Source organism: Misgurnus anguillicaudatus, chromosome 3, assembly GCF_027580225.2.
Source record: "Misgurnus anguillicaudatus chromosome 3, ASM2758022v2, whole genome shotgun sequence".
Lineage (NCBI taxonomy): Eukaryota > Metazoa > Chordata > Actinopteri > Cypriniformes > Cobitidae > Misgurnus > Misgurnus anguillicaudatus.
The window spans coordinates 36,292,254-36,311,986 of NC_073339.2; the positions used below are offsets into that span (position 1 = coordinate 36,292,254).

The 19,733-nt window shown below is 37.4% G+C and overlaps 1 protein-coding gene and 1 long non-coding RNA gene across 3 annotated transcripts in view; both read left to right on the plus strand.

Annotated features, from left to right (window-relative positions):
• The window catches only part of LOC129444805 (zeta-sarcoglycan), a 399,770-nt gene extending 390,548 nt beyond the window's left edge, over positions 1 to 9,222 (plus strand). For both annotated transcript variants that reach the window (XM_055205725.2, XM_055205726.2), the window contains exon 8: positions 6,505 to 9,222. In XM_055205725.2, the coding sequence (XP_055061700.2) occupies positions 6,505 to 6,702 (198 nt within the window). In that variant the 3' untranslated portion in view covers positions 6,703 to 9,222. The remainder of the gene's footprint in view (positions 1 to 6,504) is intronic.
• Positions 1 to 19,733, plus strand: part of LOC141363191 (uncharacterized) — a 479,244-nt gene that overhangs the window by 421,815 nt on the left and 37,696 nt on the right. The window lies entirely within an intron of this gene.

Below are 19,733 nucleotides of genomic sequence, written 5' to 3' on the forward strand. Positions count from 1 at the left end.
ATAAATAATGCTCGTGTTTGCAGTGCACACTTCATATCAGGTAAAATAATCTATGCATATGTACTGTTGTGTTGGTTTTATCTAGTACAAATCAGCAAGTTTCTGTTTTATAAGTGAAAAGTGCCAACCGTGCTATTGTTTAGCTTAAATGTTAAACAAACATACAGCGATAGATGTGTGTGCCATCGTTTGAATGGTCTCTTAAAATAATCCACATTGCTAATCATAGTTAGCCCATTGATAGGTTACATTAGACAGTAAGCCTAGACAAAACCACCCAAACCACCTGTAAGTAATTCATATGTTGTCTAGGAAATATCCAAAACCTGGTTAAAATCGCAAGAGTTGATTTACAAAAATAGCTGTCACGGTCCCGCTGAATCAGTGACTGTACATATTCGGACAGTTCCAAAACTGCTTCTGCATCCATGTTTAATAAATCCCTCCTAAAACGTGCTATCTTAAGCTTCTCAACATTGCCTCTGCGGCTCTTTTTGCCTTCAACTAAGCCCCGCCCACAAAATACGTCACAATGTTTACCAACTGTATTGCAGGGGACTATTTTCAGGCGCTGCAATATCACAGCAGCAAAGTTCTTGATTATTACACCAGAATGAAAATAGTTCCTAGCCATATCTGCCTAGAAAATTGCAACTTTTAATTCTGTCAGTCTTAGTACACAATGTAACTACAGAAGAGTTAGATTTTAAATAGGAAAAATATTGCAACTCTTTGGTTATTTTTTAGCGTAATGCTAATGGTCTAATCAGATTCAATGGATTATGCTAAGCTATGCTAAAAGTGGTACCGCCAGACCCGGAGATCAGCTGAATGGATTCCAAAACGGTAATAATCAAATGTTTAACTCTATAGGAGCTGGAAAAAAGTGGTGTCCCTTTATAGTACCAGTGTGTACCTTTAAGGTACCAATATGCACCTTTTAGTACAAAAAGTTTACCTTTTTAAAAGATTCCACCCCAGTGAAAACTTTTGTATCTTATTGTATGTTTTTTCTGAGAGTGCAGGATACGCATATAATGTATACCTTGAATGCGCTGTAAGATAGATCGCTTTGGATAAAAGCATCTGCCAAATGTATAAATGTACAATTTTGAAATTGCAGCAATCTACGTGAGACGGAAATAATGGCAATGACAGACAAAATGAAAGTCACATAAGGAGAGTGGCAATATGGTGACAGCAAGGCATCATGAAGGCTTGTTTGTGTAAATGTTTGTAGAGATATGCCCTGTCAACCCCACAGATACCATTACTTTACACTGATTACTTCATCCTTGTTTGTATATCAGCCTTTCCTCTCTTCTTCTCTCTCACTTTTCACTTTTTGTTATTCAACCACTGTGTTTCAGTTACGGTAAAGATTATTTGATTTTTCTTAGCTGTCAGTGCCAACAGACTTGTTGGAAGTGATAAATTAAGAATAAACAAATTCATAAATCAATGAAACAGATGAAACTTTAATGAAATAATGTAGTTTACGTTCCTGCCGATGTCTCTCCTGATCCAAATCTGAAGAATAAATGGTTGTCCTTCAGATGAGCTAATGTAGTTTCTTGAATATATAGGCATAAAGCCCAGTCAGGTTTGCAAGTTTTTCTGGCCAAGAACCGCCTACTTGAATGCAAAGTGGTTATTTGACATGCAAAGCAACCAACGAGAGATGTTTTTAAATAAATGTCATATAATAATATATATAAAAAATATATGGGGTGGTTTCCTGGATGGTTTAGTTTAAGCCAGGACTAGGCCTTAGTTATATTAGCACATTTAAGTAGTTTTTACAAACAAACCTTACACAAAACAATACTGGTGTGCATCTTGAGACAAAACAATGGCACTGATATATTTTAAGAAATGTCAGTACAAGGTGTTTTTAAATTAAGGCATCTCATACATGCATTTTAGGCTTGGACTAGGATAGGCCCTGTCCGGGTCACCACCCCTATATATATATTTAAGGAATAATTGACGACAACCATTAAAATATTTGAAAATAATTAGTGCTGGGCAAAGATTAATCGCGATTAATCGCATACAAAATAAAAGTGATTTTTTTGCATAATATATGTGCGTGTACTGTGTCTAATTATTATGTATATTTAACCACACACACATTCATATATTCATTTCAGAATTGTTTTATTTATATATCATTTTTTTTATTTATATTTAATATAGATTATATAAAAATATAAATAAATATATATAAACATGTAAATGTTTCTTAAATACATACATGAATGTGTGTGTAGGGATGGGAATTGATAAGAATTTAACGATTCCGATTCCATTATCGATGTTGCTTATCGATCCGATTCCTTATCGATTCTCTTATCGATTCTCATTGGGTGAGGGAATAAGTACAAATTTGTATCTTTGTATTAACTGGCTTTAATATCTGTTCAGAAGACACAGAACAGAGTATACACACACTATGTGTAGCAACCTCAGAACAAACTTAAAAGTAGGTGAGCTACTTCTTAAAGCCTAGGGCAGTGTTTCTCAACCAGTAAATATATGATAGGACTAGGAATTAATAAAACAGAACTAGACTGACATAAAACATGCAACTTTTGGTCATGCATGCATTTGTTATTTTCTTTTGAAAAGATATGATACTGGACAAAATACAGCAAATTAACCTACCGAAATGCAGAGACATCTACTGTGGCAAACGGATGCAAACCCTTTACCACAAACTTAGTCACTGCTCGGCAGAGGTGGACACTACTTGAGTATTTTAGTTTCATTTTCCAAGCATCTGTGCTTTATCAGAGTGTTGTCTTGGGAAAAAAATTACTTTACTAAAAAATGTTCACTACATTCTAAAGCATAGAATCATACTGTGTATTTATATTGCATATTAAAATTGATTGATTACATAATTACATAAAAATTGTGTACTTTTACTTTTCTTGAGTAAAAGTACTTTTTACTTAAGTAAAAGTAAAAAACATTACTCGATTTTTAATGTACTTAAATATTAAATATAAACCAAAAACTTGAAATTATGAAATGTAGTGGAGTTAAAATTATGATAATATGCTTTGGAATGTATGTTTTCAAAAAAATACAAAAACACTGATAAAATACAAATACTTGAAAATGTACTCTTAAGTAGAAATACTTAAGTAGTGTCCGCCTCTACTGCTGGGTGAAAGTTGTTTATCCTCGCCTCGGTCATTTTATTCCTCCCTGCCTCTGTAAACGGAGTAAGTTAGGCTATGTTAGCTAGAGGTGCACGAGAGATATTTTTGCAGCCTCTGAGCCAGTGTGAGAGCCAGCCAGACTCTGGCCGTCAGCAATTTGATGGACAATGACACCGGATATTATCCGTATAGTAAAAGTTTAAATAATGAAATGGCGCACACGTTAACATTAACACATTACCTTCGGCATTAATAACAGATGACGTCCCGTTAGCTCCGCTGGTGCTTGACTCGCTGGTCTTGTTGTGTAATAGTGTATCAAACACGCGACAGTCCTGCAACCTCCTGCAACGCGAACGTATTGTCGTATGTTCGCGTGAAATATAAGTTACTGATTCAACTGTTTCAGTGTTTCGCGAAGGCTCGCTCTGCCCACCACAAAATATAACCAAACTTTGGATCGTTCTGCCTCGATGCAATGTTTGCTGTGTTCTAAACCAAAACAACACAGCGTGTGTGTGACGTCATGATGATAACGAGCAACGAGCGGAACCGATAAGCGGAATCGTTAAGCAGGCATGCTTACGGTTCAAAGGAATCGATTCACTGGGAACCGGTTCTTAAGTAGAACCGGTTCTCGATTCCCATCCCTATGTGTGTGTATATATTTATACATAATAATTAGACACAGCACACACTCATATATTATACCAATAATCACTTTTATTTTGTATGCGATTAATCGCGATTAATCTTTGCCCAGCACTAAAAATAATGGAAACCCAAGGTGGTAATGGTTACACCACGGGTGTGCATTATTTTCCGCTTATACCACGATTACCACAAACATTGCTCTGGTGGTTATTTTAAGACATTTGACAGGTTAGGTGTGCATTTTACAGAAAAAAATTAACACCCATGAAACATTTCTCAACCAATCAGAATAAAGCATTTAACCTGAAGAGGGCAGCACTCAGACGTTTTTACACCATATATTGTAGTAAACACTTTATATCCAAATGTCAAAAAAGTTACTAAAATCAATGAACAGCACTAATAAAGCCCCATACTTACTGATCATTAACTAAAAAAAGTTGGTTTAGGGTTTAGTTACTCTTTAAAAACAAAAGAGAGAGGGAAATCGAGTTTAGGTGGGTTTATCTGATGCAGTTAATACCACATGATGGTAAGTCGTGTTTTAGTCACAAAAAAATGTATTCATTTATTTGTGTCCATGGCACAAAATACAGCTTTTTTCACGCCTTGAGCACGAATGTCTTTTTGGTGTCATTCAGCACGAATTTCTCTAATAGTTTTTTGTGTCCGCGGCACAACTTTCTTTTTCGTGTTATTTTATGTATTGTTTTCTCATTCTTTTTTTAAAGGGATAGTTCATCCAAAAATAATAATTATGTCATTCTTTACTCATCCTCATGTTGTTCTTAACCTGTATGATTTTCTTTTTTCTGATGAACACAAAAAAGATATTTTTAGAAATGATGGTAAACACACAGCATATAGAGTCCATTGACTTCCATAGTAGGAAAAACATATTTTGAAAGAATTGTGATAAATGAAGAAGAAAATATTTTGATAAATGATGGAAAGCACACACAGTTGGCTGTACCCATTAAATTCCATCATATTTTTTATTCCTACTATGGAAGTCAATTGACACTATATACTGTGTTTACCATAATTTCTCAAAATATCGTCTTTTGTGTTTATCAGAAAAAAGAAATTCATACAGGTTTAAAACAACATGAGGACGAGTAAATGATGACCCAATTGTCATTTTTGGGTGAACTATCCCTTTAAATCATTGTCGCTTGGGTTTGGGGTTAGATTTGAGGTTTGGGTTGTACTTTTATGTATTGGTTTCTACATGTTTATCTTCCTTTTTTAAAAATATATGGACTACCGGCACATCCGGGAACTTGACTGTAAATTTCGTCACCGCCCCTTTTTGGGGAATTAAAAACCAGACCTTCCATTGACTTCCATTCAAAATAGCGGAACAAAGCAACGTTTTTACACAGCCGGCAGGCGCAAACAACTCATGAAATCACTCAGATCAAACATGCCGAGCAATCCGTCCACCCCGCCCGCCACAGAGCGCGAAAGACACATCAACACATCCAACCCGGTCAACACAAAAACATGTCCCCCTCATTCTCACAGCGTCAAATTTGTGCAACAACGGCATCCAGTGATTGCTGGAAATATCGCTAAGCCAGTTAGTTGTATGGCTGGACGGAAAAGTGCACTCATTACTCTAAATATAAAGACATAATATATAAATACGAAGTAACTTTCAAATACGAAGTAAAATCATTCACTTGCTTCCCTGTTGACTCGATGAGGTACGAGTAAATGTCCGGGTAAGACACCTCTGGCCAATTGGGAGCGTTGTTACACAAATTTGACGCTCTGAGAATGAAAGGGACATGTTTTTATATTGACCAAATTAAATATGCTAATGCACCTTCCGCGCTCCACGGCAGGCAGGGTGGACAGATAATTACTCAACATGTCTGAGTGATTTCATAAGTTATTTACACCTGCCGGCTGTGTACGAACGTTGCTTTTTTCCGCTATTTTGAATGGAAGTCAATGGAAGGTCTAGTCTGTTTTCCCCCAAAAGTGGGCGTAAACCTGTTCAGAGACATTCTATGACGTTGCGCCGGTTGTGCGTATTCTCGCCTGGAGTTAGGGTTAGAGTTGGGGTTTGGGTTAGGATGTCTAAAAATGTAACAAAAAGTGATTGGTAAGAAAATAGGAAAAAAAATTAGAAAACAATACATAAAATGCCACGAAAAAGAAAGTTGTGCCATGGACACAAAATACTATTTATAGGAATTTGTGTGGGTGACACAACAAAGACATTCGTGCTCAAGGCACAAAAATAAAGCAGAATTTCGTGCCATGGACATGAATAAATTAATCAAATTTTTTGTGACTATAACACATCACGATCAGTCTGAGTTAATACCACAGCACCTCATGCTATCCAATCAGACAAGAGCTTATTAAATCAACAAAGCATTTGAGATGTATGAGTGCAATTCATATCAGATGGTCAGTAAATGGAGGTAATACTGTGGGAGTGATAAGTCTTACACATACAGTAGGACATTTCCCTGGACATAATGTTATATTACAGTGAATTGTTACAGCTCCGTGTAAATGTCTAACGTAATGAAACAGTCATTCATCAACTTGATGTTTTAATACGATTAAATGAAGTCCTCTCCTAAATTACTGTTATTATATCGATTTATCTGAAGCCTTTGATTATAACGTCTGTCTTTTTTCTTTTCTCGCCTCTCCCTAGATCTTTTTAAACGCAAATTCAATCCGTCTCGGGAATCTTCCACACGGGAGTGTGGACCCTTTGCTCGGTCCAGGGACCACCTACCCAAAACAGACTGTGTACGAGGTGTGCGTATGTCCCAGCGGCAAACTCTATCTGTCTCCTGCAGAAAGCTCCTCCACCTGCCAGACCACGAACAGTGTGTGTCTCTGGAGCTGAGAAAGGTGGGTGGGCAGTGGACCACCCAGCACCAGAAAGGCCTTCCTTCACCTCTTCTCTTATTACATGTCTAATCGTTTATTATAATTTTATTACATCTATTCATCCATCATCAGTATCTGTCTGTCTATCTGTGTATCTATCTTAAAGGCATCTTCATGTCTCCCATATTACCTCATGGCTGTATATCTTCATCTATCTATCTATCTATCTATCTATCTATCTATCTATCTATCTATCTATCTATCTATCTATCTATCTATCTATCTATCTATCTATCTATCTATCTATCTATCTATCTATCTATCTATCTATCTATCTATCTATCTATCTATCTATCTATCGCATTGTCTCTCATTTCTTTCAGTCAGTTTCTTCTTTCTTTATGTCTGTCTTTCTCTCCTTTCTTCCTCTCTTTCTTCTGTCCTCCGAAACAGAAATCAGGAATCATTAGACGAATCGTGGCTCGGTTGAAGCCGCTCTTCCCAATCTGTAAATGGAGCAAAAACTCTCTTCGTTTCGGTTTTGTTCCTCCTATTTTTGTACGAACGTCTGACTTGGTGGAGGATTGCGAATGTGTGCCGGGACGCTGGACTGCAACTGTAAATGAGCACACACACTGCGACCTGCAAACAAGTGTGCGTTTTTCTAAAGAAGATACAAAGGTGCCTTTGCTACTGTTAGTAAAGCACATCAGCGGCTACGGTCCCTCCACGTACAGTTACACCGACCTCTGCTACAGGACAACCAACCGAATGAACCTTGTCCTGTCTTTTAGTCCATGGGTCAAAAAGATACTACGATGAACTTTCCTCTTGGATGTTTCTTTTTGGAAAAAGCACAAGATTATGCCATGTATATAACAACATTAATAATTGAAAATAAAAAGAGAAAGTTTATTTTAAGAATTTTGTATCGAAGAATGCTTGGTAATGTTTATTTTATTGTTTAGTTCTCATGGACATGTTTACATGTACTATGGTGAGTTGACTAATGTTTATTCTTTTTTATATACAGTTACCTGTTTTCAGACAAATCAAAATGTTCTGTGTTTAGGTTCTGACTAAAATCGATCCTGCCAAAAGAGGTGCGGTATTCTTTTGCAAACTGTGTGTTGTTGTTTTTTATTTTTTGTTAACATTTACTTGATTATTCCCTTCACGTAAAGTGTAAAATTAACATTCGTTGTTACATTATTTACTGTTTTCAATGTTTAGGGCTATGGACCATTGCACTTGGGTAAATTAAAATATGATTTAGATGGTCATTCCTGCAAAAACGATCTCACAGTGAATGAAACGTAAACTGCCAATTTGAAATAACCATTCGACGTTCTGTAAGGAAAATTATACAGAGCATTATACAGTTATGAGAAACAGTTTGAAATTATATCCATTTATGCAAGGATAGTTCCCAAAAGGTAATTTCAGTATGACGAATAAGTAAATAATGATTAAGGACAGCTCTATTTCACAAACAACATGCAGACATTTAGAAGCCATTCATGTAAAAATCTAATTACCAAAACGTCATTAACCTTATTGTACATCAGTATCAACAGTTATCCAATAACACATCTGTTTACGGTTATGATCAACCTTATTATGAAATGTTGACTGAGCATTTTGACTGCAGCATTTTGGGAGGATAAATCATAGGAAAGTAAGTTGATCAAGTATGTAATAACTAAATTATACTGTACGTCTAAGTTGTTTACAAGCGCAACACCATGCTTCTTTGTTTTTTTTTAGGTGACCAGCTACCTTCTGCCATCTACAGTATCACTGTTATACCCAAAATACTGAAACCACATACACCACTGCTCAAATTTTAGGGTCACTTGACTGAAATGTTCGTCATGAGCTAGAAATAAAATAATTTTTTGTACACTGTAAAAAAAGTTGGTTCAACTTAAAAAGTAAGTTAGGGGAGAGCAGGGGCGAAAAACATAATTTTTAAAAGATAATGTTTTAGACAGAGATATATTTTTGCTGTGGTCAATAACTCACAAGTGTGGTCTATCAATACCAGGTGCAATTTTGAACTAATGTAAAATGACGTAACCCTAAGTGGCAAATTGTTACTAATAGATTTTTGTGTTAGACTTGTTTGTAGTAAATAAACATGACTATGAGCTTGTTTATATGTAACTGTAAACATATTTTGTTGTTTATCATTGCAAAAAATGTTCATTTAAAATTTCAGTTTCATCAAATGTTTCAAAAGCAACCCGACAGTACTTGAATTGTTGAGAATAAAACATTTTTCAACAGTTTGAACACTGAAAATTAAATCAAATTAGAATTATAGCGATTTTGAACAGCATTAGCAGCTTGTTACTTTTGTCCCGACAGGAACTCAAGATCGATTTACTTTTATTTTGAAAAACTCTGAAAAGGCAAACTAAATTACCTGTAGATTTATCAGTTCTGTAACACATAAACAAGAAACACAACGCCTTATAAGAAAAAAATGACCGCTTTGTTTCATGGCTGAAAATGGCTTTTTCGACCTACGTGCGCAGAATCTCAAGCTCCGTCAAGGGTTGCATACTTAAGATGCTGTCATAGTTTGAAATGAAAGAGAAAATCGCTTTGTTACTTTAGTCGCGCGTTACTTTTGCCCCGGTTCTCCCCTATCTCGTTGCATAAAATTTTTGAGTTAATTCAACTTAAAAATGTAAGTTAAATTTTTTTTTAAAAACTTGACTAACTATTTTTAAGTTAAACTATAAAAAATTAAGGCAACCAGGTATCTTATTTTTGTTGAACCAACAATTTTTTTTACAGTTATATATATATAGAAAACCAACTAAAAAATGTAAAGTTTAAACTTAAATGTTTTAAGTTTAATCAATTCGGATTTACAACTTATTTCAACTTACTATTATTTATCTTGACTAGAGATGAGTTGCTACAACTTAAAAAAAGAACTCATCTCTAGTCAAGATAAATCCAAATTAATCCAATGTAAATCTAAGTTGGTTGAACCTAAAAATGTATTGGAATCAGTGGCTTAAAATGAACAATACAAGTCGATAATAGATGTAAATTCCTTCAATAAAGTTTAAAAAGCTTCTCAGAGTGAGACCTCAAGAAGCTAGTTCATAAATAGGGTGGCTGGATTGAAGATGTAAAAATATAAAATAGTTTGATTTAAGTTTTACTATAATTCACATAGTTAGAGTTGTGTTATCCCTAAGGTTTGATGTCAACGTTAGGTGTTGAAAATATGTTAACAGAGAATGAGAAAGTGACCCTAAACTTTCAAACAGTAGTGTTTAAAATCTGTGGCGATACAGCATTGCACACATTGTGACGAGGATCCATAGAACGTTAACTCTAGAATAACACCAAACAGGCTAACCTGCAGTAGTATGAGGTGCTTACTGTCAAAATCACTATTTATTTATTTTCATGTTTGTGTTCTGTAGGAGAGAGGTTTCTTAAACTTAAGCAAAGATATATTTTCTTATAAATTCTATGCAATGTGTTTGTAAGATTGCTGTGAGGTTGGAGTATTATTCAGTTATAGAGGTCAAATTATTGTTCTAGATTGTTGTTTCATCATAACTATTATTATAACACCCGGATTAAAGTGGCATAAAAAACTATGAATTTAAAAAGATTAAAAAATAAACATGAAATTATAAACAAATGCAAATATGTTTATTTGATGAAACCGAGCATTCTTTTTCTATTCCTTCCTTTTGAAAGTCTTTTTATGACTGACGAATCTCAGAGAGTTTTAGACTTGATTTATTGTTGGTGACGTAAAGTGGGGATATATGTTCCTACGGTTCTCTCTCGCCTGCCCTCTCTCTTTCTTCTTTATTTCTGTCAATTTTTCTATCAATTTTTGACTAGGATGAATAGAGACAGGGAGATGCTGTCTTTAAGGCTTTTGGATCAAATTTACCATGAAATAGAACATCTTCATAAAAGTATGAGGTCAGTGCTTTTGGTTAGGACACGCTCCACTGGCATCTCTACTTTCATTTGGAAAAGTAGAGAGGTCTCATAAAGCTTAAGAACTCTGGGAGGAGCTAAACATCACAGGAGAGCGAGAGCCAAATCTATATTTCTCTGGGCCTATAAACGTCTATTCATTCCTTGTGTTTAAAACATTGGCCTACTATTTAAACGTGTGTTGAATGCAAAAAACTAATTCATTTTATGGATGTGTTTTGAAAGGAAAGTGTGATGTCATTAAATTTGTCTTTAAAGGGCTTTGAAAAACCTTGTTGAGTCTTGAGATGCGAGTGTTTGATGTTTGAAATAGTGATGGGCAGTCCGGCTCTTTTCATAGATTCGGCTCTTCTGGCTCGGCTCCCTTAGAAGAGCTGACTCTTATGGTCCCACCCCTGCCTGCGTCTGAAGATTTGGCTCTGCTGGTTCGCTACAAAGAATCAGCTCTTAGAGCCATCTCATTCGCGAACGACCCATCACTAGTTTGAAAGTAATTGACATATTATGGAAAGGTGTGTACATTTCCAAGCATTAGCACAACCAAATCACAAACAAATCACTGAAATACAAAACATAATAATCATGCAAGGTTGCAGAACACTACCCAGGACAAATTGAATAGATATTGTAGTCCCATTCCAAAAACAAATATTTTTGTTCAACTTAAAAAAGTAAGTTAAAAATTAGAGTTAATTCAACCTAATATATATTAGTAATAAATTAACAATTGTTGTGTCAACTAATATTTTTAACTCATTCCCTGCCAGCCTTTTTTTAAGTTGCCCACCAGCATTTTTTGTGATTTTCACAAAATGCCTTCAGGAAAATTTTTGGCTGCACTGAATTTTTCAGTATGTGTACTTACCTTGTACATATATGGTAAATATGTTGTACTTACAGACAAATATGAGTTTTTACTCTCCATCTACATGGTTTTTAAATAGTATCATTATTGTACTTACCAGTGGTACATACTTGGTAGTTATTATTTCACTGTAGATAAGTACTGGGTAATACCAGATACATACTTATAGTGTAGGTATACTGTAACTAAGAAGATACACTACTGTACTTACAAATGAATGTACAATATAAGTATTCAGTACTTACAGGCAAGTGTGGGTTAATGGCAGGCAATTATAGCATACATAAATGATATCTAATAACAAACACTACTTTACTTACAAATTGTAAATACATTGTATATGTGTGTGTGTTACTTGCAAGCCAGTGTAAGTTAATGACAGGCACATATAGTATATGATGTATAAACTAATAACAAACACTACTGTACTTACAAATTGTTACATGGTACATGGTAAGTACCGGCACACATAGTGTATGTATACTGTCACTAACAATAAACATATAAATTGGGTAAACTTAGAAATTGGGTGAGTACCCCATATAGTGAATAATTACGGTATTACAGATTACCATAATAACTCATCAGGAACAGTTTTCATGTAAATGTTTTCTCCTCAGCCTGATCTCACAAATTTCCATGGGATAGTCACCAAATTTTTTGTTAATTTTTCCATGGCATTCTCACGGATCTCTACATTTTCCCGTGGCCCTGCCATGGACTCTATTTTTCTGTGGCATTCTCATGGATTGGTTACCCAACTGTTTTGTCCTATTATCTTACCATTGTCGCTTCGGTTTAGGGTTAGATTTACATAAAATGACATCCTTACCCAAACCCAGCTCTAACCACAAAGCCAGGGACAACTGTTTAAAGTTTAAAAAATATAAAAAAAAGAAAAAATTGTACAAACCAGTAGTTAAAGTGGCATACTAAGGCAAACACCAAATCTAACCCTAAACCGAAGAAACAATGGTTTGAAAATAGGAAAAAGCAGTTGAGTAACCAGGGCCACGGAAAACTGCAGAGATCAGTGAGAATGCCACAGAAAAATTAGTAACTTTGTGAGATCATGTTGTTTCTCTTAATTGACGAGATAACTCGTCAATGGCGGGGAAAGAGTTACTGTACGTTGAAATAACTCAACATTTTAAGGCAACCAGGTTTTTTTTTTAAGTTGAGCCAACTTTTTTACAAGGTGTGTCAATCCCACAATCCACCTCCTTGATTTGCATAATGAATGTAAATCAAAGCAGACCAGAGCAGATGTGCAATAAGTGTGCACGTTGTGGTGTCTGTTCTCCTATTTCAGATACTTTTACCTGTAGTTTTTTAGGACACTTTATACAATACTAAAGCCTTTAATCTCCTTAAGCATGAGAATGTGCATTAACATGTCCATAAACAATTACTGATATGGGAATTTGGTTTGATTTAAGTTACAAAAAAAGCTCTGAAAAAGTACAAAAAAAAAATTAAAAAAAAATTGGAGAAATAATAATGTGTTGTGTTATTCATGTGATAGTGTAGGCAAAGATTCCCAAATAATTATAGTACCCAAAGGGGTCCTTGAGAAGATTTCGATTTTGTTTTGCAAAACCTATAAAATAAATGACGTCTTAATAATTCATAAATGTTGTGCTTCAACGGGAAATGACTTTACATTCGTTAAACGTTCCATCTGGGTTTATTTATACATTTGCCGTTAGTTGTTTATTTCTGAGAAAGTTTCTCCGAGATTGTCCTCCAGAATTGCCAAAACTTGTGAAAGTAGAACAAGCTCAGGTGTCTCATTAAAAGGAAAGATGAGATGAAAACGGGTGAGTCTGTTTTTCAGCCACAGTCTAAATGTTTTTTTGTTTTAAAGTGAAACATGGTAATAATGACAATGCCGAATGATATTCTGTATAATATGTGTGGCAAAGAACCCTTTTATGTAGATGAAGCCTTACTGATGGGGCTGTGAGAGTACTTACTACAAACACTAACATAAACTATTCTCTCAATTTCCTGGAACAGACTGATGTTTGATTACATTTCATAAAGACAGAAAGTTATTTCACATTAGCCTGTAGTGTACTAGACTTTCTTTGCCATCTTTAATGGTCTTGACTATAGCACTTTCAGACCATGATGTAAATATTTCATGTTTAGTTGTAGATGATTCCTGGTGCACATCTGCCGTTATGGCACACCACAGCACAAAGCGAATGTGAGCGCTTTCAGGCATGTTAAATCAGATTAGGCAGGCAATCACCTGAAACTCTGTGTCTAGCCAAGGGCCACACTGCCCCATCACAGCCATTCAACTGCTGTCATTTATTTAATGTAATAGAATGTAATTCAGATTGTAATATAGAATGATTAATTGTATTATACTGCAGGAACAACAGCAAGCCCAACGGGGGAAATCAAGATGGCTACTGTCAGGAATATTTGACCAACTGTCTGCTTCATGTTTACAGATAAAGCTCACATCTGGCACAAGTTTTCTTTCTTTCTTTCTTTCTTTCTCTTTCTTTCTTTCTTTCTTTCTTTCTTTCTTTCTTTCTTTCTTTCTTTCTTTCTTTCTTTCTTTCTTTCTTTCTTTCTTTTTTTCTCACTCCTGCCTGCCTGTCTGTCTGTCTGTCTACCTATCTGTCTGTCTGTTCATTCTTTCTATCTGTCTGTCTGTCTGTCCGTCTTTCTGTCGGTCGTCCTGCCTATCCTGTCTCTTTCATTTCTTCTTTCTGTCTATACATCTGTCTTTCTATTCATCTGTCCATCTTTCTTTATGTCTGTCTGTCTATCTGACCATCTGTCTGTCTGCCTTTCTGTCTGTTCATCTATCTATCTGTCTGTTCTTTCTTTCTTTGTTTTTGTTTGTTTTGTCAGTATGTCTGTCTTTATGTCTCTCTGTCTATCTTTTTTTCTGTATGTCTCTTCCTGTACCTTTCTCTTACTGTCTTCCTGTCCATCATCTGTCTGTCTGTCTGTCTACCTGTCTGTCCTTTTATCTGTCTGTCTGCCCTTCTTTCTGTCTGTTGGTCTATCTATCTGTCATTCTGTTTATCTGCCTGTTCGTCTGTCTTTCTGTTTGTTTGTTTGTTTGTCTGTCTAATTATCTCTCTTTCTTTCTGTCTGTCTATCCATCTGTCTGTCTGTCTGTTGGTCTATCCATCTGTCTGTCTGTCTGTCTGTCTTTCTTTCTGGCTGTCCATCTACCATCTGTCTTTTTGTCTGTTGGTCAATCTATCTGTCATTCTGTTTATCTGCCTGCTCGTCTGTCTTTCTGTTTGTCTGTATGTCCATCTGTCTGTCTGTCTGTCCTTTTCTCTGTCTATTGGTCTATCTATCTGTCTTTTTCTTTGTCTGCCTGTCCGTCTGTCTGTCCATCTACTATATCTGTTTTTTTGTCTGTTGGACTATCTATCTGTCATTCTGTTTATCTGCCTGCTCGTCTGTCTTTCTGTTTGTCTGTATGTCCATCTGTCTGTCTGTCTGTCCTTTTCTCTGTCTATTGGTCTATCTATCTGTCTTTTTCTTTGTCTGCCTGTCCGTCTGTCTGTCCATCTACTATATCTGTTTTTTTGTCTGTTGGACTATCTATCTGTCATTCTGTTTATCTGCCTGCTCGTCTGTCTTTCTGTTTGTCTGTCTGTCCATCTAACTATCTCTCTTTCTGTCTGTTGGTCTATCCATCTGTCTTTCTGTTTGTCTGCATGCCCGTCTGTCATTCTATCTGTCTGTCTCTCTGTCTGTTGGTCTATCCATCTGTCTTTCTGCTTGTCTGCCTGTCCATCTGTCTGTCTGTATTTCTGTCTGTTGGTCTATCCATCTGTCTTTCTGTTTGTCTGCATGCCCGTCTGTCATTCTATCTGTCTGTCTTTCTGTCTGTTGGTCTATCCATCTGTCTTTCAGCTTGTCTGCCTGTCCATCTGTTTGTCTGTCTTTTTGTCTGTTGGTCTATCCATCTGTCTTTCTGTTTGTCTGCCTGTCCATCTGTCTCTCTGTCTTTCTGTCTGTCCGTCTGTCATATTTATTTTTGTCTGTTGGTCAATCTATCTGTCATTCTGTTTATCTGCCTGCTCGTTTGTCTTTCTGATTGTCTGTATGTCCATCTGTCTGTCTGTCTGTCCTTTTCTCTGTCTGTTGGTCTATCTATCTGTCTTTCTCTTTGTCTGCCTGTCCGTCTGTCTGTCCATCTACTATCTGTCTTTTTGTCTGTTGGACTATATATCTGTCATTCTGTTTATCTGCCTGCTCGTCTGTCTTTTTGTTTGTCTGTCTGTCCATCTAACTATCTCTCTTTCTGTCTGTTGGTCTATCCATCTGTCTTTCTGTTTGTCTGCATGCCCGTCTGTCATTCTATCTGTCTGTCTTTCTGTCTGTTGGTCTATCCATCTGTCTTTCTGCTTGTCTGCCTGTCCATCTGTCTGTCTGTCTTTCTGTCTGTTGGTCTATCCATCTGTCTTTCTGCTTGTCTGCCTGTCAATCTGTCTGTCTGTCTTTCTGCCTGTTGGTATATCCATCTGTCTTTCTGTTTGTCTGCCTGTCCGTCTGTCTTCCTATTTATCTATCTGTCTGTCTGTCAGTTTTTCTGTCTGTCTGTCAGTCTGTTTTTTCTTTTTTGTTGGTCAGTCTGCCTGCCAACCTGTTCTTTTTTTCCTGCCTGTCTATCTGTCTTTTTGTCTATCTGTCTGTTCTTTCTTTTATTTGCTGCTTTCGTCTGTCCATCTGTCTTTCTGTCTGTCCGTCTATCCGTCTGTCTGTCTGTCTTTCTGCCTGTTGGTATATCCATCTGTCTTTCTGTTTGTCTGCCTGTCCGTCTGTCTTCCTATCTATCTGTCTGTCTGTCCATCTATCAGTCTGTTGTTTCTTTTCTGTTGGTCAGTCTGCCTGCCTACCTGTTCTTTTTTCCTGCCTGTCTATCTGTCTTTTTGTCTGTCTATCTGTCTGTTCTTTCTTTCTTTGCTGCTTTCGTCTGTCCATCTGTCTTTCTGTCTGTCCGTCTGGCTGTCTTTCTGTCTATCTATCTGTCTGTCTGTCTACCTGTCTGTTTTTTTCTGTTGGTCTTTCTTTCTTTCTTTCTTTTGTTCGTTACTCACTAATATGTATTTATGGTAAAGACAAAAGATGAATCAGAATGGCTTACAGTGCATTCTTGGTTGACAATTTATCAATATGTTTGTTTCCTGGGCTCAAACCCACCAATCCAATACCAGATGAGCTACAAGAACATTCCTTAATTTAAAGTTAAAAAAGTTTGTGCAAAACTTTAGTCTTTAGAGCCTTTTCAAACTTTTTTTTATTAAAGAATGGGAACTTTCTGTTTCCCTGGAAACACGCCTGACTGTCTTTCTGGTTAATAGCAGCAATTTGGCATTATACAGCAATTAAGAGATTTTAAGTGAGAATTATTTAATGAATCTAACACAGTGAACTATTCAAGTCAGCTATCATGTTCTGATTATGTCCCACAGCTAATTCATCCTGGTTTTCCGGTGTCTGGCTTGAAGACGTTCTCTATAAATTCATTTTGTTTACTTGCTTCATTTATAGCAACAAAGGTATTTAAGAATCAGATCACAAAGCAGTGCACAAGCTGAAGGGCAAAAGAATTTTGAAAGTATTGTTCTGCTAAGTGCTTTGAAATTGAAAGGTGCTTATATTTTGTCTCTGACATTCCATCTTCTTCATTACTGTGACATTGCCATTGTAATACAAAGGACTTTATCATGCACTATTCTTTCCGCTCTCCAGATTTTGACGTTTACCTTTGTAACTGAAGTGTACTGTACAGTACATTTCTTAGACTCCATTTTGATGTCAGTTTGGCGTTTTCTATCGCAGAGGAAGCAATTAAATAACATTTATTTGCAACTGAATCATGTCAGAGTGCTGAAGTTACTCCTTTTCTTTTGATGTACATCATTTTATTGTGGTTTTATTGCGGTAATGTATGCAGAGGTTTATTTTCTAACAACCAAACAAAACACAAAACATGCAAAACAAGAATTGCAAGCTTGTTAAATAAATATTCTGACTAACTAGTTAAATACCTCTGCCCATATATAAGGAATTTTGAATTAATTTATCGCTATTTGTCATAATCTGATTTTCCCTTTTTTTAGATATTTGTAAATTGGAACTAAATTGATGAATTTCTATAGGAGAATGATTGTGTAAAGTGTTAGATTACTGAATAAGAGATTCTTATTATTATTATTTGCTACATTGCAAGAAATTATATCTGTTGTGATAGGAATATGGCTGACAGCCTGGGACATCCGGATGTCCCTCAGGAGAATATTTTGAGTTGGGATTTATATTTTTATATATTATACAGTGAACCTTTCTATTTGTATTTGTACTGTAAATTATGATGTATTCAATACCACAATGTGTCACAAGCCAGGGGCTGGCTGCTAATTGTTAAGCCACGCCCCTTCTCAACTTCCACCTCGAGGAGGTCCCCAAAACCAACCCAATGACCAGACAACAACGAGGACAGGTAAGTATAAAAATATTCTTTATTTATTTAAATATTTAAAATGCAAAAGGGGAAATGGGAAAAGGGAATTAAAACTAATGTCGGGCTCTGCCCTCCAGGGGGCCACGGCCAAGTGAGTGACCAGGGGGGGGGGGGGGGTGACGTTGAGGAACAGGCTCCCGCCTCTGGTTCCTTCTGCCCGTGGCGCCCTCCTTTTCCTTCCTGGAGGCAGAACAAAAATACAATGAGTGTTGGTATTGGTTTTCCTGTCTGCGTACCTGTATTGCTCTCGCGGCACTCCACCGCTGGAACTCGCACACCCTTTGTCGTCGTCTCACTCTCCTTTCCGTCTCTCTCCACAGGCAGTGGCTGGGACACAGAGGACACGCTAAATCAGACGGGATAGCTCTCACCTCCTCGCTGGCTACAGCTCTTGGTAAGTGTAGTTTCCTTCACAGTTCGTTTCCTTAGCGCTCACGCTTGTTTTCTCTCTCTCCACAGACGGCAGCTGGGACACAAGGACACAGTGAATCGATCTCAAATGGCTCTCTCAACTCTTCGCTGGCTACAGCTCTTGGTAAGTGTAGTTTCCTTCACAGTTCGTTTCCTTAGCGCTCACGCTTGTTTTCTCTCTCTCCACAGACGGCAGCTGGGACACAAGGACACAGTGAATCGATCTCAAATGGCTCTCTCACCTCTTCGCTGGCTACAGCTCTTGGTAAGTGTAGGTTCCTCCACAGCTCGTTTCCTGAGCGCTCACGCTTGTTTTCTCTCTCTCCACAGACGGCAGCTGGGACACAAGGACACAGTGAGTCGATCTCAAATGGCTCTCTCACCTCTTCGCTGGCTACAGCTCTTGGTAAGTGTAGGTTCCTCCACAGCTCGTTTCCTGAGCGCTCACACTTGTTTTCTCTCTCTCCACAGACGGCAGCTGGGACACAAGGACACAGTGAATCGATCTCAAATGGCTCTCTCACCTCTTCGCTGGCTACAGCTCCTGGTAAGTGTAGGTTCCTCCACAGCTCGTTTCCTTAGCGCTCACGCTTGTTTTCTCTCTCTCCACAGACGGCAGCTGGGACACAAGGACACAGTGAATCGATCTCGAATGGCTTTCTCACCTCTTCGCTGGCTACAGCTCTTGGTAAGTGTAGGTTCCTCCACAGCTCGTTTCCTTAACTCTCACGCTTGTTCTCTCTCTCTCCACAGCTCGATATGCACGGCACACTCTTCGTCTCTGTTGATCGACAGACTCAGCAGTTTAGTATACACTTTACAGGGTGGCGGACTTACGACAGCTGGCGTCCACAGTGTGTCAGCTGAACACTAGTTCCTATGTGACGCCGGGGACGAACCCTCCCGGCGAGCTCGTTGGTCTACAGAGGGGCGAGAACGTCACACCGTCACACCGGGTCGAGCGCTGCCCTTTTCCTCGGTACCCGTTGGGCGATCGAACACTGGACAGGGGCGCCCTTTTGTAGAGACCTCGGGGCGGCGGATCTCCTTCGCCTCTAGCTCTGTGACGATGAAATTACACAGGTAAGGTAGCAATATTATTGGTAATACTCACACACTGCCAACTCTACAGTTCTTCACCGCCACTCAATAAAGTCCGCCGAGCGTTCGGCTGCGAAATCACTCCAGGATGCCACTCTGTTATTCGAACCTGAAGCACACTCACAGCATAATTATTTACAAGTTTGCTCTAGGACCGCTTGCCTCTTCGTCT